Source organism: Antennarius striatus, chromosome 1 (genome assembly GCF_040054535.1).
Source record: "Antennarius striatus isolate MH-2024 chromosome 1, ASM4005453v1, whole genome shotgun sequence".
Lineage (NCBI taxonomy): Eukaryota > Metazoa > Chordata > Actinopteri > Lophiiformes > Antennariidae > Antennarius > Antennarius striatus.
Window position 1 is genome coordinate 9,877,455 of NC_090776.1, and position 27,197 is coordinate 9,904,651.

At 42.7% G+C, this 27,197-nt stretch overlaps 1 protein-coding gene across 1 annotated transcript; it reads left to right on the top strand.

The window, feature by feature from the left end:
* The first annotated feature begins 1,321 nt into the window (after positions 1 to 1,321).
* Positions 1,322 to 26,927, top strand: LOC137598813 (mothers against decapentaplegic homolog 6-like). Its single transcript, XM_068319307.1, has 4 exons — positions 1,322 to 2,731; positions 4,004 to 4,057; positions 4,303 to 4,377; positions 25,694 to 26,927. The coding sequence occupies exons 1-4, from the start codon at positions 2,008 to 2,010 to the stop codon at positions 26,338 to 26,340; spliced, it is 1,500 nt and encodes a 499-aa protein (XP_068175408.1). The 5' UTR covers positions 1,322 to 2,007; the 3' UTR covers positions 26,341 to 26,927.
* The last annotated feature ends 270 nt before the right edge of the window (positions 26,928 to 27,197 follow it).

The following is a 27,197-nucleotide window of genomic DNA, read 5'->3' on the forward strand; positions in this document are numbered from 1 at the left end:
GCCCCCAGTTATGCTTCATGCTTTTCTTTGTTCACATTTACTGCACAAAGCTGTTTAAATCAATCCACTGGACTTTAAGAAAGTTTCTTGAAAACGTTCACCTCTAATCCAAGAGGCTTTTTCAGTTTATATATATATATATATATATATATATATGTATATATATATATATATGTATATATATATATACACACACATATATATATACATACTATATATATACATACTATATATATATATATATATATATATATATATATATATATATATATATATATATATATATATATATATATACTGTATATACACGTGTGTGTGTGTGACAGAGATAGAGAGAGAATAGTCGTTCTTTTTTAACAGTGTGTGATGCATTTTGGTATACAGTATATAATAAAATATCGGTTTATAAAAGATGCATATTAATTAGAACAAATATGAATTAAAATATATAAATAAAAGGCATCATTGCTGTAGGCCACAACATTACTGAATGTCTGTAAGGTACAGTCAGGTCTCACCTGCTGCATCCACAAAGGAAAAGGTGACGTCGTATCCGCCCACAAAAGGCTCGTTTGATTTTTTTGGATTTTTAAAAAAATTTTTCAGAATGACGAAAATAATTCACCGTAATTTGCCGTGGATTGAAATTAGGATTATTATTTTCGTGATTATTTGGGGCTGTCAGGACGCTGCAGAACGTTTCCAGTGTGAGCAGAGCAGAGCAGGATGTTGCGTCTTTAAGAGTTAAGAAACTTGAAACCGTGTTTGCGCAACAATCAGTGCGGCTCCCAGCCGCCAAAGTGTCTAGACTGGCACATGATGGCGGGAATCAACCAATGGCTCCAGAGCTTTCCTCTGGGGCCCAGAGAGAGAGAGAGAGAGAGAGAGACGGAGAGAGAGAGAGAGGAAGAGAGAGAGAGAGAGGAAGAGAGAGAGAGAGAGAGTAAAGCAGGAAGAATAACGCAGTAGACGTAGAGATCTGTCTTTCAAAATAGTTATCGTCACAGAATAAAATAAAATATTTCCAGAAAATTTTACAGAACTCTATTATAAAGTTTTAAACATGACTTATTGACAATCACTGATAAAAGATTTAAAATCTTCTCATATGATGTCCCTTGTGCCATTTGTACTTTTCGATAATCTTCATAGTTGCAAAAACTTTCCAGCTTGTGCTTTTACTTTGAAAGTTCAGCGCGCGGAGGCCTGGCGTCACGCTGTCCGTCTTGACTGGTGTGTGAGAGCAGGAGCGTGTGTGTGTGTGTGTGTGTGTGTGTGTGTGTGTGTGTGTGTGTGTGTGTGTGTGTGTGTCCGTCACTGTTTGTATGCGTGTAGGGGAGTGGAGAGCGGAGAAAGCGCAGTTCTCTTTAAAACAACTTCTCAGCACGGAATCCGTCCCTGAGTTTGGACCTGAAACCCGGACCTGATCCCTTGGCCCCGCAGCGGATCACTGACCCACCACACACACACACACACACACACACACATACATACACACACACACACACCCACACCATCCAGGTTTTAAAGTGATGAGGATTTAAACTTGACGGAAATCTTGTGGATCTGACAAAGTTCGAAAAGGAAACTTTTGGATGTCTGGTCCGATGCGCCCCTGGTGTTGAAGCAAATCGATCCGACTTGCTGGAGTGGGGGGGGGGGGGGGTCGAGCGATGATACGTGGATTTTGTGTTTGGTGTCCGGAGTGTTGGGGAGTTGAAGACTTTGTGAGGAGCTTCCAGAAGTTGTGTCTTAATTGAGCTGGCCCCGGAGGGCCACCGAGCGGCGGCTGCGTGGACTCCTCTCCGCTCCATTCGGACGCCACGCATGATTGAGTATAACTTTCTAATGTTGCGAAGGGCACGGAAAACCGCGACCACCGGCTGCGCATGTTGCGCGCACCGTGCCCACCCCCCCGCTGCTGCGCTACGAGTCTAAATCGATGTGGCATCTTCCAGGACCCGGACGGGGCCGACAGGACGCATCCAAAGCCGTCTAGGTTGTCGTATGTTCAGGTCCAAACGCTCGGGTCTTGTACGGCGACTCTGGAGAAGCCGTCTGATCACCGAGAGCGACGGGCGGGATGGAATCAGGCGAGGTGAGGCTGGACGGGACGCTCCGTGCGGCAGACACTCGCGAAAGCCCCACAGACACGAGCTGCGGTCGGTGACGCACGCCGACCCGGCTCCGGGACTCACGGTGGGGAGCGTGGAAAGGGATGAAGAGGAGCAGACCGAGGATGACCGGGGAGCCATGTGCGTCCCGGAGGACAGAGGCTCCCACGGGGGACAGGAGGGCCACAGTAGGACGGTTACGTGTTGTTTGTTTGGGGAATGGGATGTCAGACCTCGGAGCCCTTACTTGGCCCCGAGGAGGAAAGATGGACGGGGGCCTCCTTGTCAGAGCGCACCGAGGCATGTGGGTCTGGAGGAGGAACTGGCGAGCACTGCTCATGCTTTTTTAAAAAGCCTGAAGGAGAGATCTCTTGGCGCCTTGGTGACGGCGGTGGAGACCAGAGGATCCAGCGAGTGCGTCATGGTGACGAGCGCAGAGTTGCGGCTCGGCGCGCATCTCGTCTCTCCTCAGTACCTCCTGTGTAAGATGTACCGCTGGGGAGACCTGCCGCTCTCAGTGCGGCTCAAGACGCTGTGCCACTGCCAGAGCTTTGGGGCCGCGGACAGCGTGAAGGTGTGCTGCAACCCCTACCACTACAGCCGCCTCTGGGGGCCAGGTAAGGGCACTGACGCGCGGCTGCGTGGGAGCGGCTGTCACTATAACCGCCACATTTACGCATGAAACGAAACCATCAACGCGTCGTCAAGGGGCCCCTGAAATTCCCTGGAGAACACAGAGACCCCCCCCCCCCCAAAAAAAAAGAAAAAATCAGGAGGGCCTTGTATGGACTAATTGGAAGTGATGGGCGGCACGAATTAGCTTTACACAACCGTAAGATTGATGGCCTTCATGCAGCATTAAAAATTGGCATGAAATTAATGGGGATTTCCAAATAAAATCAAATTGTTGTTTGCCTGGGGCCCGTAGCTTGAGAATAATACTGCCTTTGTTTATTAAGGTGTCAAACAACGTCACAACAACAACCAAAAAAAAGAAAACCCCAACACAAAACACCCATACAGTTGTTCACTTCTCTTCAGTCATTAAAGTCTCACTGATGTAATCGCCTAATTAATGTTATTAAGTAGGCGATTACAAATAAAGATCAAAAGAAGAATAAATGTGTCCGACATGTTTCATTTGTTTTATTGCATACACTCTATTTTTAAATACATATATGTGTATAATACTCTCATAACTCTACTTTTCCTCTAGTTGACTATTACTCCAAATTCCTAGACATTCCAAAGAAGTTACAGATTCGTACAAAACTTTGCTGCTTTCCACTTCGTCCTATTGAAGGTCGCTCTTAAGTTGCACTTAGGCTCTTTTTTCTCTGACAAGGAGGTCCTCCTCTTGTTATTTAGGTGAAGGAGTGCCGATAATATACAGTTTGCATAGTGCTGGCGCCAGACTGACTCGCTGGGTATCTGACTGAGGACTCTGGCAATTACTGGCTCTGCTCTTAAAGGGGCCGCGGCCACAAACCCATGACCACTTTAGACCCAAGGCAGCAGCAGCACACTAGTGCACACACAAGTCAGTGTGTGTGAATGAAAATACCTCTGATAAAAGAAGCAGAAGCAGAGGATGAAACTGATCTCTAAACCAGATAGGATGTTTGGATTTGAGATTTAATGATAAATTAGAGGCAACAGAAAACAAGTGTTTGTTGACGACAACTTTTTGTACAATGAGTTCCCAATGACTAAAAAGTTATTTGAGTATTTATCAGAACACACCCCTGGTTACGCTTTTCATTTATTTTCATGCACCTATAAATACTCTGTAAGGCCTGGTTGCTTCAGTAGTCTCTTTGCTTCACTGATCATTTTTTGAAGAACAGCCATACAGTTTGTAACTTCATTTTTTTTTTTTGCCTTTCCAGAATCACCTCCTCCCCCATACTCTCTGTCTCATTCAGATGAACACAAGCCACTGGGTGAGTTTGGAAACGTACCCCCCCCCCCCCACAGTTCAAACCAGTAAATGACAGAGGAAGAATGGAAATGTAGATTATGTTGGAAAGACCGGTTGTGTTAAAGAAGACGTGGGCTCGGTTGGACTTGACCTATGCTCGTCTTCCCTGCTGATGAACAGCGATCATGATTATACAAAGTTTAACAGCTGGAAATGTTATTAATTCATTTTAATGGATTCCTCCATGCTTTTTTTTTATTATTACAGACTCAAGTCTGTCTTACACTGAAACTGTGCCCCCCCTCCTCTCCGGTCCACCTCTGATGCCAAGAGACTATACAGGTGAGAAACTCCACCACTACAGAGAAAACACACGAGCGGTGGGTTTGCTTCAGTGGGGTATTGTGTTGAAAGCTCCTGAAGAACTTTGGATGTAAATAATTTTGGAAGTCCAAATGGAAAAGACTTTAGGGTTGCATATTGCACACATACTCGTGCGTGAATCTGCTCTGCCTGTTTACATACTCAGCTAAATTTGCGTTGAAATGCTGTTGAGACGACCAAAAAGTGTTGTGATTGTCAGGGAGGTGTGGAGGTGTCTGGGATCGCTCACTCTCTGGATGCCAGTGAGGCACAGCCTTTCTGTTTCCCTCGCTATGCTTTCTCCATAGTCAAATATTTCAGTGGGATGAAGCTGCAATAAGATCCCCGTGCATACTCCCAATCCCCTTTGCCTGTGGAACCACCCATCCCCCTCTTTCCCTCTTTCTTCCCTCAAATCCCTCCATTCCTCTCGGCAATTGAGCAGTGGAAAGAGGCTGGCATTTTGGGGGCGGGGGAGCCTTGTGGCTCTGATGAGGTGGAGGCACAGAGTTTTGTGTGTGCGTATATATGGAAAGGGGAGGGGGTTGGGGGCTGGTTTGGACAGGAAACAGCCCCCTCTAGATGATGAAACTGGAGCTTTATTTGTTTACTTGTTGGGGTCTGATGGAGAGGTCCTTGTTGCGTTAGAAGAAACCGACAAACCCGCTGGCTGGAGCCTCCCCAGGCTCGACCTGTGTGTGACGTGTATAGGTGGACGGGCACCTATGAAGTCTGAGAAGAGTTTTCATGTGGACGAGGAAGTGGAGTCAGCAGCAGCTCAGGGAGGCTTCATCTGGGTTTGTTAGTCTGTCCAGTCTCTCTGCTGATCTTCACTGTTAATGTGTTCATGTTTTTGATGTTTGTGTGTGGATATTCAACACGTTTAGGGGAAGGGCCATGCTTTTTACATGCTGATATCATCAGTCGTCCTAAAGTACACTTCACCATGCTTTATTTTCTTACGTTAAATTTCATGGATGTTCTGTTTCCCAAAGTGAAGGTAGAAAGTTCCTGCATGCTGTTCAGATTTTAAAAAACTTTAAAAAGCATCCATCCTTTATTAATTCAAATACAATTTTTTCAAGCCTGAAAGTTGTTAAACCTAATATACTCAGTGTTCTCGTTTGCGCGCGTCCTTGCGTCTTTGACGTACATTTTTTGACAGGGACGCATGATCATCAGACAGCAAGCTTTAAATATTTACAATAAAAAATATTGATGCAATATAATATTTGGAAAAAAATGCACTTCCATGCACCAAAACATTCACAACTTATCCATTTCTCCACTTAAAATTCAAACCCAGAAATCGTTATTCTGTTTTGATCTCACGCGAGTCTCTCGTCATGAGACTCACGTGATTCAGTCTTATTAAAATCGACCAGGGGTGGCACGGTGGTGCAGTGGGTAGTGCTGTCGCTGCACAGCAAGGCGGTTACAGGATTGAATCCTGCTCTGTGTGGAGTTTGCATGTTCTCCCCGTGTCTGTGTGGGTTCTCTCTGGGTTCTCTGGCTTCCTCCAACCTCCAAAGACATGTACTTCAGGTTAATTGACCGTAAGAATGAGTGTGTGCGCGTGTGTTTGTCTGTGTCTCTGTGTTACTCCACGGTGCACTGGCGTTGCACCTGGAGATTCCCCCACCCAACGCCTCAGTTGGGATAGGCTCCAGCCCCTTGCGACCCACTACAACAGACGAAGCGGTTGTGACAATGACGTCTGCTCATTTTGCACGCTGCAGTGACAGAGCGAGGACATTATCACCATGCCTCCGAAAAAGAGGCAAAAGTTGGAGAAAACCCAAGTGACAGTGAGGGCTTTCCTGAATAAAAAACAATAATGAAAAGAAAGAGACACATATTACTGTTGACAGTACGGAAAAAGATGCAGAAGTCAAGTGAAAACTAGCAAAAATCCGAACATTTTTATCACAATGGACACGATTGTTTCAATGGGTGAGACATGGCTGGATGTCAGCACCCAAGACCACAGTAAATACAGCTTATAAAAATTGTGTGTGGAAAAGGCTGTTAGCTTGGTGTAGTGTCCACAGGAGAATATAAGAATTAAAGGCAAAGAAAACTATTGAGTGAAAAGCAAAAATGAAAAAAGCTGTATTACATTTTTTTAAGAATGACCACCAGGCTATAACATTTTGATTAGAATATGTCATTTCTTTCTTTTTTTGAAACTTTTTACTTAAACACTTATGACGTCATTATTGATTGAATCGTAAAAAATAACAGTTTGCAAAGTTTTTAAATTGTAGTATTAGCAAAACTCAATCTTTGCATACACTTTCACTTTATATTCTGTTATTACTTCTGGGATGAGTAAACATCATGTTGGGATGCACAAATTTTTGTTGAAGCGCATCCCAGGGATGCACTACTCATGTTTTATAGTCTGAGCAACCTCACCATATATCTCCCTTTAGGTTTTTCATGTCAGCTAGGGGCAGGAGATCAATAATTCATTCCAGTCAGAAGTTTGAACACACTTTTATCAGTACTCTACATGTAATCATGCTAATCCTGTCTGTGGACATAAGGTTCAAACATTCATCATGTTCTTTAGCCCATCCTGCTGACATTTGAGTCACAATCACATTAACACCTACTTTCAATGAGGAACCACCCATTCACCTGAAGAAGTATGTGTGTGTTTTGATGGTGGGAGGAACCCTAGAGATCCTGAGGGGAAGCTGTGTGAATCCCAACCCAGGAAAGTCCCAGGTCTTCAGGAGGATTCAAGCCTTGGACCTTTTTGCTGTGAAGCGCTCCCCACCGAGACACAGTGGTTCAAGCAGATCAGTTTAATTTTAAAACGAATTGTACCCTGATTCACACCAACTAATTATTGCATGCAGAAAACTAATTTTCTGCATGCAAAATCTTCGTTCAAAAATAATCCTGTCTGTGGAATCAAGGAGTCAGTTGATTTTTATCTGGCTGAGCCGCAGTGAGAAAAGGTCCCATTGTCTGCCTGGTTATAAAAGAAACAGATCAGTTTTATACAGCAAGTTTTGTGTTGTATGTGTGTGTGTGTGTGTGTGCGTGTGTGTGTGTGTGTGCGTGTGTGCGTGTGTGGTCTCTGATCCCCTGCCCCCACACCAGAACGCTGGAGCCGAGGCCTGCAGCGCGGGCCAAGAGCATGAGTAGGAGACATTCGACTAAACAGAGGCAGCCAACAAATCTGCATGTAGCTTTTGTTCTTTTGTAGATTAGAAGAATCCTCACAGGAAATAAGTTAACATGAAGCTCGTATCAAAGAATTGCCTCTAGCTTAAAAATATCCTGATGTCAGTTAGAGAGTAAATACATTTTTTCTAGGCAGGTAATCCTTTGGAATATCCTCTAAAGACTGTGATGTTTTCTTTTCAACAAATTCAAGCATTGAAAACGTGACACAGCACTTCAACATCTTTTTATTCCCTTTAAACCAGCTGTGTACCCTGGTTTGACAAAACAAAACAAAACAAAAAACAGAAAGGCCGGGACAGGGTGTGGCCCATACATACCTTTGCCCTTACCGCTTTTATCATTCAATCAGTTAACGTTCCCTTTAAACCTCAACAAACAGCCCGGCTCTGAATAAGAGGAGAGATTTCTCCTGGAAGTTCTTATATCTACTCTGACCGTCCCTGTGTGACTGCAACAAAACATGCCATTCATCTACTTATTGTCAGTATGTGTGTGCGTGCATGTGTGTGTTGTGTGTGTCTGAGTTTGTGTGTGACAGACAGACTGAGGGAAAAAAGAGAGGAATTTTCTTTCTGACTTGGTGATAAGATCGTCTCAGAGTACTTACATAGGGGTTATATCAGGAAAACACACAATGCACACGCAAACACAGATCACGCAATTTGTTGGAGGAAGGCAATGTCCCTGTTTTTTCCTTGTATTTGTAATTATAGAACAAAAACTACATTTATCCCTTAAAATCCTTATGACGAAGCTCTTCTCTGGATCTTATATGTTTAATATTATTCATCCTGTGGCAAAACACAAATTACTAAAGCTACAAATTCAATTTTTCACTGTCTCATAAACCTGATCAGTGCCAGTAACAGAATAATCTGCATTTTGGAGAATTTTATCATGAAATTCAATAATGACCAACAAGCGGCTTTCATTTATTGACACAATTATTATGTAAAACAAGGAGAAACATATTTTATTGCATTAAGTCCAAAATAGCTTCAATCAGCCTGAACCGCATTATGACATTCCACTGATTCAGTTAGTATCACAGCTGTAAGCCCGCAGTTTGTGGCAAGCTAGATGTTAATTTATACGAAACGTTAAAGATGGAAGGTTGAAACTTTTCCTCCAATCTCTTTATTCATTGTGCTCATTGTGTTATTTTTTGAGATCTTACATGTAAGGATGAAACAGTAGTAGTACTTCTGTTTTGACTGTGAAGCCGTATTAAGATACAATAAAGAAGAAAATAATGAAATGAAAAACTTCCCTCTATTTATCTCAATATATTTAATGGCTTCACATCCCACAGCATAACATTGTTGCTTCCAGTTTTCCCATTTGTATTTGCAAGCACATCATCACAACCTCCTCTACTTCAATTTTGTTATAGTCAAATCAGCTGTCATCTCGTGGCGCCAGGCCAGCGTAAAGCACAAAGGAACTGTGTGGACATTGACAGAGACAATGTGTGCAAGGTTTTCTTTGTCGAACGTAAAGAAGAATAAATAAGCCATAAGTCATCTTACACGACTGCCTCCAGCAGTGACTACAGCCCCCACAAACCTTTCAGTCAGACATCCTCACTAAGAATCAAATCATTGTCCTTATCCAAAGCGTGTACATGGTTGTTCCTTTAAAGTGAAGTCTGCACGCTGTTGGGATCCCAGAAACATGTTTCTTTTATAAAGAGAGAATAAAAATATTTCCGGGAGCCTAACAGTGTGCACAACTCATTCTGTTTTACTTTTTTCCAGTCATGCACATGTACTGACGTTGGATGTTACGCTCACCTCAATACAAATAGCTCTGCATTAAGTAAAGTGTGGATGCAGTGACAGAACCCTGTCCACTCCTGTAGAAATCTTTTATTGCATGGAACACTAACAATGAGATTGTGATGTCATTAATGTACAGTAATAAATGGAACACCAGCAGTGAACAACAACAACTACAACACACGCCAGACTCGTCTTAGAAAAAGGAAACCGATTTGAGCATGATTTGATTAACTCGTCCAATAATTGCCTCTTCCAGACAAACAAGGAGTATATTGTCAAGTTTTTATGTCATCACAAGGAGACCTGGTGACCAAAACTCACTGCAGAATTAAACGACTTTAAACCAGCTCTGTGTTTACGCTTCTGCTCAGACTATCGAGCAGACATATTTATTTTCAAAGTATTTAATGATGATTTATTTTTTTTTAACAAATACAGGAAAACTTTTAAAAGAGAAATTCAGAGGACCACTTTTGTAACGCGTCATATTTACAGCAGTGGATTCACATCTCTAGTGAAGAGTTATTGGGGTAAAAGACTGGAAACAGGACCCTTTTATTTATTCACTCAAAAATCAAACCTACATTCAAGACTTGCCACAGTGACATTAAAGCAGATTAGCATTTCTATTTTCATGTGCTCACTGTTGTTTGCATGTTTTTTAACCTTCCTAACAGACTACAGACCTCAGACTTAAGGCTCTTACCATTGAGCCCTGTAGCTTTTCTGAACTGTTTTGATCAACACCACACATTTTGTGTCATCTGGATTTACTGGCGTGACTGAAGACTTTTAATCTTTTTAGTTTTCTGGAATTTTCTCATTGTTCTGACAAATATGCATCAGACAGCTTTCTGATTTGAGGTACTGGGAGGCAAAGCCTCACAGTTTACCTCATGACATCATTGTGCTGTCAATCATCAGTCCACCTTGTTTCTGTGCTTTGGATTTGGACACAAATAAAGCAATGAGTGGACACTCATGTGGATTGGATGTACCGCGGTAAGACAAGACAAGTCTCACCTCTGCCCCTTGTAATCATATTTTGGTGTCTTGTTTGCCTAAGCAGAGTAAGGTATCAACCACACATCCTGTCTCAAGACTCTGTCTGCACTTGCTGCCATATTAACCCCATGAATCGGCCCTTTGACTGATGGGGCACGGCCCAGGAATGTTGGGAAATAGGGAAGGTGAGGGGGAGTAGGGTCTCACAGTGAATGAGGCGGGAGGGGGATGGGGTGGGGGGTCCGACTCTGGAGAGTGACATCTGATACATGTTTGAACATATCGCTGTTAATGCTTAAGAAGCACGGAGGTGAACCGACATTCTTGGAAGTTTGGGAGACAGTTTTAAGAGTTTGAGTTTTAGTGAGTTTAGTTCAGAGGGTGTGTGAAGCTCTCCAGGGCTGACAGGGTTTTTCTGCATTAACTAATAAAAACTGAAAAACACCAGAGCTGTCAAAAGTAATACAAAGCCTCGAAGTAAACACACGGAGTAGTGCGCTGAGAGAGAATCTATCTGTTTAAGTCTGGACGGGTCCTCTCAGTGACCTGAACCTTCAGCCTGTTTGCTGGCACGCGTACAACACTTGCTCTTATGCCTGACTGAGACACATTAGACTCTGGAATTCAACATCAAGAGCTGGCCCATTAACCATTTGCCTTTTCCTCAAATATTTTCCACCATGGCTCTTTCTCGCTGCTAGCGAGGCACGCAGCTGAGGCCGCAGCGCCCAGCTCTTTCATGTCAACTTTTTTTTTTTTCCTTCAGTTGGTTTTTGAATGTTTTCACATTTTGGACTGAATACCAGAACATTAACACTGTTAAACAACTCCTCTTCTTAGAAAGTACAATTAAATCATTTGCAACAGCAAATGCAATTTGAAGGAAATCTTTTGTGTTTCCTGTTCACGGCTGGCAAGTCGGAACAAGGCAACGACTAAATGCATCAGCGAAATGTTCAATGGCAACCTATCTGAATTATTTCCCCCAAATGTCCCCACTGATTCTCACGCTGACTCCAGCATTATTAAACTTTTTAGGGCCACGCTTAGGCAACAAGTACACTTGGTTAAGGTTTATGGAAAGGTCGTGGTCTCGGTCTGATGTCGAAAATGTCTGCCGCTATTTAAATCCAGAAACAATGTGATCGTCAACCGTCAAACCACATTAACCAAAAATCCTTTGTGTCCCAATTCGAAGGACAGGAAGAAGATCAGAGTTAGATCCCTTTTTTTTTACAAAATGAGAAGCAAATGTGTTTCACTACATGGCCCAAAGCTGCTTTTTTGTCTGAAGAACAAACAGCAAAAGTTAAAAAGAACTATGAAATGGAGAAACATTGAAGGAATATACACATAAACATATATAAACATATACAAATACACATGCTTAAACATATACATATACATATACATATATTTTAAGAACAGCTACAAGAATTAAAATTGATTGGTAGTTCTGTGTAATTGTGAATTGAATATGCTTCAATTGAATTAAATATTAGAGGATGAGACATAAAGAGTGATTTATCTGCAAAGATTCATCTCACAAATCCTCCCTTATAATTTATTAATCAGCCTTTGAGAACTTTAACACCTCTGTATAATCAGTAGTTAGAGGTTACCACTTCGGTCTCTTCTCATCTTATCGACCAGTAGAAAACCAGAATTAATGATGCCTCAAATAAGGTCGTTACAGTCTGAAATCTGCACCCTGAGCACATTTGATATTTTTGGCCAAGTCTGAGATAAATAGAACAAAATAAGCACTAACTCTTCAGAGCCTGTCCGTTAGGTTTTGATCACAAAGGCTGATCAGTGACGTGTCAAGTGACCCATGTTTTGTGTGATGTTCGGTCCACAAGCGCTGAACTGTGCACATGTAGACGGAATTAGTCATTTGTCACACTGTCATTGTTTTTAATTTAAAATTCTGAATTAAGATATTTTGACCATAAATAAATATTGAGTCATTCAAAATGTCAATATTTGTTTTTGTGCCCTTTCAGTCATCACTTGTGTGAACGAGTTGTGTGTGTGTGTGTGTGTGTGAGTGTGTGTGTGTGTGTGTGTCTGCGCAGTGGGTGATCCATACATTCTGTTAACGTACTTATACTTTACTGTTCTTCACATTTTAGGACATCTTTTTGTCACCTTTTGTCTAATTCCTTTAGTTTCATCAGTGTTAGGTATGTAGCTCAATGAAATATGTTCAGGTATTTCATTTTGAGCACATAATTCACTGTCACGTTTATGGATTCAGGAAGTGCTGAACCTAAAAACCTGATAATAAAGTATAGATTACCTGACATCACCTTCCTCTTTTCCTTCTGGTTCTTTATCCACGTTTTCTCACTGTTAACTTAACGTCTACTCCTGTAACCTCGTCTGTTTGTTGTATATTTTAGATTTTCACTCTCATTCTGTCTCTTTTCCTGTTTTTCTCAGTCTATGTTCCTCTTTTCTCTCTCAGTCCATGTTGTCAGGCCATCACAATTTAAAATAAGGTTTAAATTACAGGACTGGTTGTGGCTTTCCGTTGTTCCCTCAGAGTTTTTGCCAACCCGCAATTTGGCTTTTAATGGAATCCTGCCATGCTGCTGAACCTAAAGATTCTTTGCAGATGTCGACAGGCTCCGGCTCTATGAAATGTTGGAAACTGTTGGCTGTGCTGTGAGCTCTGATTGAAACACTGAGTTAATACTGAAAAATGTTGGAGGGAGGCGACATTTTCAGGAGTTTTTAGGCGATATATATATATTCTGTGCGTGTGTGTGTGTGTGTGTGGGGGGGGGGTGCTAAGCAATCACATCTGTGATTGGCAAAGTTCACTATCAGACTTGTGTACAGAGCTGTAGATGAATGAGAGACAGATAGACAGATGGACAGACAGAGAGATAAATGGCCATTGACCAATGTTCATCTCTTTCCTGAGCTACTGTTTGTGTGTCATGGATTCCACTTCTGCCATAATCTCATAATTCAATCTCCTAAAAAGATGCTGACTGTTAAGTTTTGTTGTAACATTGTGAGGCAAAGCGGGGCTCCTCCAGCGTATCTCACACAGCTCTACGTGAGCTCCTACACTAGTCTAGTAATTAAAAGCTCAGGCCGACCACAAGGTGGCTTTAAGATGACTGCAAGAACGATTTGTGTTTTTGGCGATCCTGGTCCATTCTGAAATGACGTCACAAGTTTTCTGCATTTGATTTAAATCTTGACAATTTAAGACAAGCTATCATTTAGGCACTGCAGCTGTTGAAATTAATATCAATATAATCAAACCTATGACTTCCATACCACATCGGTCGAGGCCCGGGTTAACAACGACCGCCATCGGCGCTGTTGCCCTACAGGGCTCCGGTGGATATTAGACTACTGTTGGTCGAAGAAGGAGAGGAGGAAAGTGTGCCTGTAAAGAGAGAAGAGGAGCGCCAAGAGTATAGGACTAAGAGTAGGGACGTTGAATGTTGGAACTATGACAGGAAAAGGTAGAGAGTTGGTTGACATGATGTAGAGGAGGAAGGTAGACATACTGTGTGTCCAGGAGACCAGGTGGAAAGGTAGCAAGGCTAGAAGTTTAGGAGCAGGGTTCAAGTTGTTCCATCATGGTGTAGATAGGAAGAGAATTGGAGTAGGAGTTATCTTGAAGGAGGAGTTTGCTAGGAATGTCCTGGAGGTAAAAAGAGTGTCAGATAGAGTGATGAGTCTGAAGCTAGACTCATCACTGGTCAATGTTGTTAGCGGGTACCCAGATAGCCTTTTCACTACACCCCAGAACCGCCCAGATCCTTAATTCAAAATGGCTCATTTGGCCGTAACTAGCAACAAAAATATCCAACATCAACGTTGTTCTGAAAAAGCTTGAATACTTCCCTTAACCAGTCTGTCCTTATTAATACTGGAAATGGAAAAATGAAACGCAACCATGAATTGTATCCAAAGCATTTTACTGCCACGTCTCTCTGGGAAATCAATTACAAAAGAATATGATTGATAATCATGATAGGAAGACATGAAAACCAAACATACCAACATTGCTTTAACTTGGAACTGGTGGGTCCTCATCTGAAGAACCAGGACGCCTCTGGAGTTCCCTGTCAGCTGCGAGGCTGAACCAGCAAATCGCACGTCTGATTATGTCTTCAGTCCCAACGCAGTGGTGTCTCTTTTACAGCATCTGAAATCATACAAACACATTTTCACACAAAATTCCATGAACTCAGACACCAGTTGTAATGTTTTAAAAAGATGTGTATAACCATTGGCTTATCAAGCGACCGTTTGCTGCCTGACATTAGCCCCCATTTGCATTGTTGACAAAACTCAGCAAATCTCTTGTTGGAAGAGTGAATTTAAATCTAGAGCCAGATACTTGTTGGTTTAACAAGTATCTGAAAACATGCTGAAAACATGTTCTAATTTTCTCTTGTAGCGGCTGATGAATGACCAAATGACGTAACAGCCGTAAGTCTGACGTAAGTCTGTACTGTTAGCAAGCCTAACTTACCATAATTGAACATTTCAGAAACAACAAAACAAGTGGCCTTTATCGTTACGATATCCGACTTGCGCAGGAGGAATTATAAGCGGAGTGGAGTATACCATGTTGGCCTGGATATAAGACGACCCTGATTATAAGACGACCCCCTCTTATTCAAGACTCAAGTTTGAAAAAAGACTTTTTTAACACCAAATTTAATTTTTATACTGAAAATAATTACAGTACACCAAACAAATGATTATAACAATATATTCGAGAAAAAGCATGTTATTTTGCCTCATTCAAATCATGCGAAAACTGTATCACATCTTAATATCTGAACATTTAAATATGTAAACTAAAGTGCAATCACAATTGTAAATGAATGGCTTCTGGTTTTTGAACTGTAAATAACATTTTCTCGCTACGTTTCTCTATTTTCTGTTATCACACCTCTTTTCTTTCTTACCGCTATTTTTATTTTTCTTCTTCGTGACAGGGGTTTGCTTTGGCCTCGGGGGTTAGGTTCAGCATTCGTTTTAACAATATCTGGCGCTATCTAGCGTTGTGAATGGGTATAATGTCTAGACCCCGAATGTAAGACGACCCCCACTTTTTCAGAAAAAACACTCTTATATTCGGGCCAATACGGTATATCTATTTTCTTTATTGGACATGCGCCTGCTGCGTCACCTGAACACTCGCACAGTAATCATGCCACACTAGACCTATCAAGCCCATCACATTTATATACACATACAACAGAACTGCTTCCGCTCACAACAGGTAGTACCAAATTTAAGAGCGTCACATACTTATGCTTAACATCTATGATGAATGTAATTTTGCCAGTAAGACGAAAGTACATATTAGTTATATTTGAGTGTTGTCTACTTAAAGAATTTACCTTGCTCAGCTTCGTCCTCATCCTGCGTCTGTGGGCGGAGAAAGGTGCATAGGTAATGCGGTTATCCAGGCTCATAATGTATTGACCAATCACGGAACCCCTGCATGTCCCGGTCCGACACAGAACTAGCGTCAGCGTCTTGGGCGAGGAACGTGAATGAATGAATATTAAATTTATGAACTTTATAACTGTCAGGCATAGATGCCTCTTCGACGTGGAGCTCTTGTATGTCAGGATATAGCCGGTTTTCGTCACAGGGGCACGCCCCCCGGATAGACGTCTCCCCGCTCCAACACACCTGATCATTTGAATGAGGATCAGGTGTGTTGGAGCTCATCATCGATCAGCTCATCATCATCGGTATCAGGTGCTATATTGGTAGGGGCATCCACTCTGCAGATCCGCCTGGCATCCGTAGCGAGTCCGCTGTATGACAGTGCGCTGCCCGCAATCGGGCCGTTTCCTGTGCGCTTCCCCAAATGAGTGAGCCGCCGAGGCGGAACTGCCCATGTTAAGGTCGGATCTGCCTTCGGGTGCTATGTGAGATAACTTTCACGCACATGATCAACAAAGTGTTTGCGTCTCCTTGTTCACACACACCTGCTGCTCATCAACGGCACCTTCTCTAAATTACCTGTGTACCTTCGATGGAGGAAGTCAGTAGTGCTCCGCCTTGTGTATAAACCACAACACTGCACGCAATGGCAACTGCCCGGTTACGCTGCACTTAACCGGCCCGGCTTCTGTGTGCATCCCCGAAACAACTGAGAAGGGCAGATTCGCAAGGCATCCGCTTTGCGGATCCGCCCGGCCTCCGTACCGAACCCGCTGTATGACGGTGAGCTGCCTGCAACTGGTCCGTTTCCTGTTAGCTTCCCCGAAGCGGGTGATCTGCTGGGTGAGGGCGGGTGAGGGTGGATACCCGTGGGCGTCGGGTGCTATGTGGGTATGCTCCACAGGTAGAATGTGAGCTTGAGGAGAAGGAGAAATTCTGGGTGGACTTTGGTGAAGTGATGCAGAGCATACCTAGAGGTGAGTTATCATTGGTGCAGACTTCAGAAATGGGAAGGACGTGCAGCAGGTTAGGGTGATTAAGGATAGGGATGGAAGTCTATTGACAGGTGCCAGTAGTGTGATGGGAAGATGGAAATAGTACTTTGACGAGTTGATGAACGTCGAAAATGAGAGAGAACAAAGACTAGAAGAGGTGACTGTTGTGGGCCAGGAAGTAGCAAAGATCAGTCAGAATCAACTGAGGAGGGCATTGAAGAGGATGAAGCGTAGAAAGGCAGTCGGTCCTGATGATATACCTGTAGAGGTATGGAAGTGTCTAGGAGAGGTGGCAGTAGAGTTTCTGACTGGGTTGTTCAACAGGATCTTAGATAGTGAGAAGATGCCTGAGGAATGGGGGAGAAGTGTGCTGGTGCCCATTTTTAAGAACAAGGGAGATGTGCAGAGTTGTGGCAACTACAGAGGAATAAAGCTGATGAGCCATACAATGAAGTTATGGGAAAGATTAGTGGAAGCTAGACTTAGGGCAGAAGTGAGCATTTGTGAGTAGCAGTATGGTTTCATGACAAAAAAGAGTACTACAGATGCAGTATTTGCTTTGAGGATGTTGATAGAGAAGTACAGAGAAGGCCAGAGGGAGCTGCATTGTGTTTTTGTAGATCTGGAGAAAGCTTACGACAGGGTGTCCAGAGAGGAACTGTGGTATTGTATGAGGAAGTCTGGAGTGACAGAGAAGTATGTTAGAACGGTGCAGGACATGTATGAGGACTGTAAGACAGTGGTGAGGTGTGCTGTAGGTGTGACAGAGGAGTTCAAGGTGGGACTGCATCAGGGATCAGCTCTGAGCCCCTTCTTGTTCACTATGGTGATGGACAGGCTGACAGACGAGGTTAGACAGGAACCTCCATGGACTATGATGTTTGCAGATGACATTGTGATCTGTAGTGAGAGCAGGGAACAGGTGGAGGAGAAGCTAGAGAGGTGGAGGTTTGTCCTGGAGTGACCAGGATGGATAGGATCAGGAATGAGTACATCAGAGGAACAGCACATGTTAGAGGTTTTGGAGATAAAGTCAGAGAGGCCAGACTGAGATGGTTTGGACATGTCCAGAGGAGAGATAGTGAATATATTGGTAGAAGGATGCTGAGTTTTGAACTGCCAGGCAGGAGGCCTAGAGGAAGACCAAAGATGAGGTTTATGGATGTAGTGAAAGAGGACATGAAGGTAGTTGGTGTGAGAGAAGAGGATTCAGAAGACAGGGTTGGATGGAGGCAACTGATTTGCTGTGGCGACCCCTGAAGAGAAAAGCCAAAAGGAAAAGAAGAAGAGCTGTTAAAATTAATACTATTTTAATGTTTGTGATTGATTGGAAGCAGTCAAGTGCTGTGTGCTTACAAAATGTTGGAATACAATTGTGATCACAAACAGGTCTTGAATGCAAACAGTCAGACTGTCAACTATCACGTTGTGAACAATCACTGGAGGCTGCTAGTAGCAACGGATCCTAAAATCACACCCAGAGGTTCCCCTCATCAGCAGCTTCTTTCAGCTCATTGTTTAGGTTTCACTGCCCATAACTTAACTTTTTGGATCTCATTCTCACTGGGATGTTTCTAAACTGAGCCAGGTCACAGTTTTCTGCAGAATAATGACCGATTCAGAAACCAGCTCATAAATGACACCCAGATTTAGTGACTAGCCAGTAAACATAGTCGAGCAGCTTGGAGAGCCTGATTCTTCTCAGAGACCAAAGTATCGCTAAAAGTAGGGTGGATGCCTGATTGAAATGGAGGTGATAAGCGACTTTATGCTAACGTGTTTGCCTTATCGATTCTGGAAATTCACTTGATTAGATTAAATCAGGAGATGTCACTTCATTTGATTTTCATTGTTATGGTGTTGATCATTTTAAGCCTGTTCTAAACCAACACGTTTTGAACAGACTCCTGGAGAATTTCAAATAATTCTCCCTAAAATAGTCAAAAGAATTTGACACAAAGTGATCAGTTCCACCAATCAGTGAGTTTATGCTGCGAGGAGATAAGGCGCTGGATTCAGACAACATGAGTTCCAGTGGGAGAGTTGTGAATGTGACCCCTGTGACTGGTTGAAGGGGGGGAGGGGGAGGAAGTGTTGAGGAAGAAGGCCTGTCCAAGAATGTGTTGGGAGGGAAGTCTTGTCTGTAGAGCTCTGCGTGTTTCTGCTCTCTAATCGCGTTCACATCATCTTTTTTTCTTCCAATCATGAGTGAGATCTTCCTCCATCATGCAGTGAAGTGTCTCAGTTCAGTTTGATTTAAATCTCCTTTGCAGCACTTCCTGATTCATCAGTAGTTGTTTTCTCTGGAGGTCGACAAGCCTTTTCTATACCTATTGAAAACAGGAGCCAGGTGTTACTGAACATATGAAAGGTCAAGACCAACAGACCAGTGTTCATTTTATTAAAAGTATTCATCTGATTACGTTTTTCTCTTCTTGCAGAGATATTTCTAGTGCAAACTTTTTGGAGTGCAAATGTCCAAATGCACGTGATTATACAAGGAATGGCAGGAGTGCACAGCAATCGGTCTGCTTTGACAGTGACGTTACAACGAACAAAAAATTTCGACATACAGAACAATAAATCCTTTCCGCTGTGACATCCGACTGAAGGACTGTAATTTAAAAATGAGTCCCACCCTCCTCATGCAGTCTAACTGAAATTCTACCGTTGGTAATGCTGACACTAAACGAGTTTCAGGAAAATAATGTCACCCAGCTTTTACGGCTTTATAAACCCACTGCATGAAGACAAGACAGACGCAGGGCATTCATGGGTCCTGGTGCCACAAACAAACAATATTTACAGTTTCATCTTTGTGTCGGCCGCCATGAAGACTTAATATGTAGCATTAATGGAAAATAGATGCTCACTACTCAACATTGGTGTATGATTATTTCAGGATACGACTAACAAGTAACATCACTTGAAACCCGCTGTAATTTCCAGCTTTCAAGAAACTCAAAACAGCCATCGTCAGTATGAATTAAGAACCAGCAGCCTGTCGTCCTGGAACAGCATTTGGACCTCAGTTAGATTATGATTATTCTAGTGTTTTTCTGTACACAGGGACAAAGTGAAGTCGATATCTTGTTTCTTGATATACAGCATTCCAGCAGTTTTGTCCAGGATGCAATGATTAATGCAAAACCTGAAATGTTCCTTGGCTCGCGCTTTCTGGCACTTTGAAGTAACAGCAGAAATGCAGGAAACTGGTCACTTTCTCTCTTCCTGTTTGAGGAGTTTTCTAAACTGCCTCCAAACACATCGTCCTAGGAATTTTACCGGGACACAGTAACTTTCCTGTGGTTCAGCTGCAGTGCAGGTTCAGGGAGTTTAGTTGGCTGTTTCTGTGAGATAATGGAGCGATGTTGTGGAATTGTATTTCTTGTGTTATATGGACTGCATCATCCGCTTCACTGTGGAAAAAAGAGACGGAAGGAGTGTGTGTGTGTGTGTGTGTGTGTGTGTGTGTGTGTGTGTGTGTGTGTGTGTGTGTGTGTGTGTGTGTGTGTTCAACTGTAAAGCCCATGTCTGGTGATAACACAGCCCTCTGATGGCAGAGATAGTCGAGACGCCAGCTTAAATGTGGCTTGCTGGATTGAAGTTGTCCTGTAATGATAGTTGTCTCAAACAACACAGAATCTACCATTTGTAGCAGGGAGGGGTGTTTTCTTTTTTTTTTCTTTCTCCTTTTTCAAAATTCATTTGTAACTTTTTTAGAATCTTGTGAATGTATTTGTGAAAGATAAATCAAAACAAAGCATCTCCTGGAAGACAATGGCCATTAACTGAACTCTATCCTCCTCTATCGTTTCTCTGCCACCCCCTGCCAACACTCCCTACCCTCCTCCCTCTACCAGACATACCCACTTCTTTCAGCACAGTGGAAGAGTCTAATAACTGGAGGGGAATCTAATCCTTGGCGCTGGATGAAAGACAAGGGTCTCCCTCTCTCCCTCCCTCTCTTTCTCACAGTCTCTCTCTCTCTCTTCATTTTTTACGTGGATTGATGCTGGTTATGCTTGGCAGGTTCCCTGCCTTTCATTTTCTTGCTCCTTCTTTCACCAAGTCTCTCTATTTTCCTCCTGTACTTCCCCCCTTTTGCCTTGAGAATTCTTCCTTTCTGTGCAAGTTAAGGTTAACCAGGGGAGGAAGTCTCCAACGGTCTGGACAAGTCCTCTAGGGCATTCAAAGCAAGTTGTACAATTTAATAAATGGGTTTATTTTCCATTTAGACCAGATAATTATGTGAGTAAATCATTCATTCATTTCATTCATGATTTGTTAAATGTGGAGCTACAGTCGTACGGGCTTTTGCTTCATTTTGTATCAAGACTTGAGATGGGGGACACTGCTCGTCCAGTTCTGTCCATAGGTTCAAATCCAGCTAGGAGTGCTGCTGAAGCTGGACAAGCATGATTCCCTCATGACAGCGGCATGTCAGTGAAGACAGACGCAAAAGAAGTGATTTATGTCGTCAACTGCAGTCATTGTTAAGTGCATAACTGCGAAAAAGTTTTTAAATGCTGTTAAAAAATGTGTAGAACTCACGAAATACAGTATATTTACAGGCATCATTTTGCGTTGGACGGGTAAATAAAGCTTTGTGAAAAAAATATTGAACAGTTTTCAAATTATTTCCTAGAAACCCTCATCTGACTCAAATCCAGCTCACAGAGAGAAAGAGAGCCTCAGTTCAACTTGTAACCATAGAAACAAAAACAAACAAACATCCTAAATGGTAAAACACACCCATTTGGTACTTGGTTGTAATTGTTGGAAAGAAAAAGTGGAACTAGAACGGCAGTAGAGTACATATCATCACCAATCCCTACACCCCCCAAAGGCTTTGTGGAAGTAAGTAGTTTTAAATAGTTTCTCAACTATTTAAGTTTTTAAAAAAAAAAGGGATTTTACCTGAATCCACGCCACAATTTCATGGATTTTTTTTGCCGCCCCATGTCTTTTCCTTTGACCAGAGTGTGTGGGAAATGAGTCCGGTGTTTTTTGTGACAACCCATCAGCGACATTTTAAAAGTTCCTCTCTCTCCAGTCTTTGTATTAGTTTCATAAGCCAACCATCTGCTAACTCTAACTACACATTCTAGTGCATACTTAGGACTGGCATCAGTCCTCTCATCAAGTTCCCAGGAAGAAAGCAAATACAGGGTTTCCTAGAATGCTTTAACTGATCCTGTGTCTGGTCAGTTTTGACAGGAGGCGGAAGAAGAAGGAGGAAGTACCAGAGGAAACATGTATGTTTGAAGTCCAGGTTTCACTGTGAATAGCAGGGAATAAACTGATTGTCTGACCCTTAAACTTTGACGTCTGCTGCTTTTGATCAGTCCAAATGGAAAACTAGTCCACATGTTTAAGTTGTGTATTCATTATTTAACTGCAGGATATTGTTTGCTTTAAATCTTCCCACCTCTGTTTGGCCTCTGATGAAACATCTGTGAAGTGCAGCAGGCGTTTCCACCAGATTGGCATTAAGAGACAGTGATTTTGAAATGAAATAACAAAGGCTACTTATCTAATTGGTAAACAGAGTCTTTAAATGGTGGTTGACTTAAACGTTTGCAGAACACTGTAATTGCTGCCAGCCGTCACATACAGATGCAGGCATGCACGTTCACACAGTTCTTCAACCTCCTCCACTTGAACATAAACACAGTGATAACCTCCAGTTTGAACCCTTCTTTAAAAATTCCACTGAAGAAGTGGGTTGACATCCCCCACCGCCTGCTCCTTCCTCTACGTCCCTCGTTCCCCGCACTCCTTCTTGATTCTCACACAGGCTCATACCTTCAGTTGGATGGCAGCCAGGCTGTGTATGATGACACTAAGGACTGTGCCAGAAACATTAAACATGACATGCGGTACCACTCGCGCTGTCAAACACTGGTGAAAAGCATATCATCTCCTGTCAATCATACAGAACACCATTGTACTCGTGTCGAATGTGGAGGAATGTTCTCCTTCATGCTCAACAGGTCTTAAGCCTTTTGATTACTATTCTAGTCTATCTGGACTCTTTCCTGCATCCATGAAGGTCTTGTGAGGTAGAAAATGAAAACGACACATCATAGAAATATAACAGAAGTAAAGACTCATGCTTTCAACAGGAATGTAGTATAATTAATAAGAAAATGTTAGCTGGTGAATTAAATTTACAAAAGAGAAACACATCCTAGTATATATTGAATAGTGACTTTAAAATAGGAATCATGTAAAGGGAATGAGAATTTATTTGCATATTGAATTTGAACACCTTAAAATAAGACATTGGATTATTAAAACGAAACAAAAGTCAATATAGCTCAATTTAACATTTTAATAGGCTTAAATGAAGCAAAATAAGACAGACTGAACAAATAATATCAAACCCAGATTTCAGGATGTAGATAAATTGTCTGACTTTTAATTTAATAGTAAAACCATGACCTAGAAGGTAAATAGAGATGGAGAGCAGCTTTAGTTTTCCGTGTATGTTCCTGATCTTATCATTTTCTTGAGTTTTCGTCTGTTTGTCTACAAAATTTTATCTAAGCTTTGAAAACGGAACTTAAAAGCTTGGATTTAATTCTATTTAATTTGCAGCGTCATTCATTATGTGATAGAAATTAAAGTATAACATTCTGAAAAGTCCCAGTTTGTTTTATTTCGTGGTAATTAATTTGATGGTGAGCTTATAAAGTCTCGCTGTGTTTCCCCAGACATGTTTGTGTTGCCTTATTACAGGGAAGAGCATGGCTTGTAAAAGGGATTGTGTGTTTGTGTATATGTGTTTGTGTGTTTGCGTGCACGCATGTGTGTGTGTGTGTGCGTAAGAGAGAGAGGGAGGTAGAAATAGATAAAGTGAGAGAAGAGGGCGACCTTGCTGAGCCTGCTCTCTTATTGGAGAGCTGTAAAAACTCCAGACCGCAGGAGTTGCCAGCCTGGAATTCACTAATGACACACGTGGGCCTCAGATGAGAAGTGCAATTTTGTGTGTGCTGGTATGTGTGTGTGTGTGTGTGTGTGTGTGTGTGTGTGTGTGTGTGTGTGTTATAGTCATACTGTTTGCATCAGAAGACCCAATTTGTGTGTGTACATGTGCTTGTGAGGCCCTATCTCATCATCTTTGGTGTGTGTTTGTGCGTGCATTTCTGTACACACACACACACACTCACACACACACACACACACACACACGCACGCACACACACACACACACACACACACGTCTTTCCCCCCTCTTCCCAGCTCTGCGTTCCACCACTACCGCCTTTACCCCATCTACCCAAAATAAAAATGGCTGCTGTGCAAACATAGCACACCTAGCCCAATGTTGGTCCTGGTTTCACACAAATGCAGTTTGTTAATGGGGGAAAGGGCACGGCCAGTCTGGCCTCTGGTCAATGGGGGGGGGGGCACCCTAGAATATTAAAGAAGTGGGGGCATGGGCGCATGGGTCTTCAAATCCTCTGTGTCAGTGGAGTCTCTGGAGCAAAATAATGGCATCACTCTGTGTGGGAGTTAATGTGAGCTGATAGCATGAGGACTGGGGGGGGTCAAGGGTTCAGGGTCTTGTGCTAGACTGACAGAGAGCTGAATGCTCCCCCCTCATCCCAATTCTTCTCTCTCATGCTCTCCACCTCCTCTTTAACGCTCAACCTGAAGGAGTGTTACACAGGGAGAGGATGGAGGAAGTGGGCTGCTCAGAGTTGGCACCTTTTCAAAACACACAGATGAGTGAGGAAATACATGAATATTGGCACTCAGCGCCGCCGAGGCCTCACAGTCCCCCCCCAATTCAATCAGCTCAGGCCTCTGTGAACACAGTTTGGATTTGTAACAAACAAACCTTTAAAGCCAGTGGGTAAAGATTTTTATTTGCAACTATTTCAACCTCCAAAACATAATTGATTTTTTTCTTATCCTCATCCATGCATTATACCTGAGAAGTTAGTGAAAATATTGATACAAAATAAATCTGACATTGATAAAAAAAGTGGGGGAAAAAAAAGGATCTGCCCTTTTATGACTCATGGCATAAATCTGATCCGTTCTGACTTAAAACCCAACCTGCTACAAAGTTACTTAAAAATGTGTTTTAAGTACGACCGACCGACCAACCAAACAACCATCAACCAGTATGCAAAGATCAATATTAATTTGAACGAAGAAACTCTTATATTAGTATTTAAAGATCTTCATGAGGCTCATTTACAGTGAAAGTGCAACTTTTTTAACATCTTTTAGAAAATTATACAAGTCTGTCTCTTTGATAATGTTTGGATGCTAAGCAATTTAAATCATTGCATGCGTCATATATCAATGTTTGTATTTTGTCCTGTCACTGAATATTTCAAAGTGTAATTTTCTCAAGGTCTCGTATATTTTTTCCCCCCGCCCATTTGCCAGAGGTTATTTGTCTTATCACAATCATGTGCGACAGGGCGTGGCCAATACAACATCAGTCTCTATTGTTGTCTGTCTAGGTTCTCAGTCTCTATTGTTGAATTTTTAAAAGGTTTGAGGGCTGAAACTTTATCATACTGTAGTTTTAAAAATGCACATGGATCCAGAGCGTACGACACTTGTTTTCTCTCTTCAAGGAACAATACGTACCTTTGAAACACGATGATGTATAACTAATGATTGAAACAGCGACTGGGAGAGAAACAACAGTGTCCTTGTATATTATCATCATCGACTGAAATTATGATCTTTCTAGCCATCAGATGATGTCTGCGCAAACATTTAGCTGGTCCCCAACCTTTGCTGATGTGTACTTGAACACAAGCCCCTGTTGGATGTTATATTACACAATAATTTCAATAGCCCTTCTAATATTAACTCGCCCACCTCTGTTCTTCCCCTCAGACACTGGTACCTCCCTCGGCTCCTCAACTTCTGCTGGACATCGCTCTCACTGGTGCAGTGTGGCCTACTGGGAGCAGCGCACACGCGTAGGTCGCCTTTATCCAGCCCACGAGTCCTCGCTCAACATCTTCTATGACCTACCTCAGGGCACTGGACTCTCACTCGGCCAGCTCCACGCCAATGCCTACCACAGCCGCCGGGATGACCCGGGCAGCCACGGACATCACAGCCACGGACATGGAGGGAATAGCAGCAGCAGTGTACAACAGATTCGCAGTAAAATCGGTTACGGTATCATGCTCAGCCAAGAGCCAGATGGAGTGTGGGTCTACAATCGCAGCCAACACCCAGTGTTTGTTCACTCACCTACTCTGGATCCACCCAACACTCGGGGGCTGAGTGTCAAGAGGGTGATGCCAGGATTCTCCCTCAAGGTGTTTGACTATGAGCACTCTAGCTGGATGGCACAGCACAGCGTGAAGCCCGACAGCCTGGAGGGGCCCTGGGACCCCCACAGTGTTCGTATCAGTTTTGCTAAAGGATGGGGCCCCTGTTACTCCAGACAGTTCATCACCTCCTGTCCTTGCTGGCTGGAGGTGCTCCTCAACAACCACAGATCGTCTTCGTCGAGTCCTTTGCAATCTTAGACGTCGTTTGCCAGTGTCTGGCGCAGGATGCAGCTGATGGGGTCGGCTCAGACAGGCTCTGGGGGCTTCACTGGGGGGCATTGTGGCATTCCAGAAGTTGGGGAATTGTCTGTACTGCTCCACAGCCACACATGTCCTCTGTGAGGGAGTTTCATGCCTTCAACAGTGCTTTGTGCCTCCCCTGCTCTACTCGCAGTCTGTTGAGGGTCTTCCAGGTCGGCCATGGGAGGTTGTGTCCGCTGGCGAGGCATTCAACAACCACAGATAGCACACAAACACAGACTCACACGAGTTGTAAACTATCTAGATTTAATATAAAATTTATATATTATATAAAATATATTATACTTGTAAATACCTGAGTCATTTTTACAATGCAATTATTTATGTATAGTGTAATGTGTATATGGAAAAAATAAAAAGGAATGAGGATATGCACTTTGGATTCTATATATGCATTACAGTTTCTCAGTGTCATTTTGCAAATGTAAGCTGTCAAACTTAAACAAACCTGGTTTATGTTCTCATGACTTAGCAATTTCATCAAAAGTATGACATACACACTCATTGTCAATAAAGTATTTGTATCAAATGAAGCTGAGCGCCATCGTTTGGAGTTCTTTTGCCTTAGCAATGGATTTACATGTCCTCTTTGCCATCTGAGGGGCACGCAAGGTGAGACTCTGGCCTGCATCCCCGATGTGGCTCTTAGTGTTAATATGAATGGTCAATGCTATTTATTCCATCTGCTCCTGGATCTAAAACCAAGCTGAGCTGAACAGTTGATACAACCCAAACTAACTTTCCCAGTTAACTCCTAACTCACCCAGCTACATGTTCCGTAAGATAGTCCAATA

Coding starts and splice junctions, on each gene's coding strand:
- LOC137598813 (XM_068319307.1), top strand. CDS start 2,008: ATGTTCAGGTCCAAACGCTCGGGTCTTGTACGGCGACTCTGGAGAAGC. Junction 2,732..4,003: donor CAGCCGCCTCTGGGGGCCAG/GTAAGGGCACTG, acceptor TTGCCTTTCCAG/AATCACCTCCTCCCCCATAC. Junction 4,058..4,302: donor AGATGAACACAAGCCACTGG/GTGAGTTTGGAA, acceptor TTATTATTACAG/ACTCAAGTCTGTCTTACACT.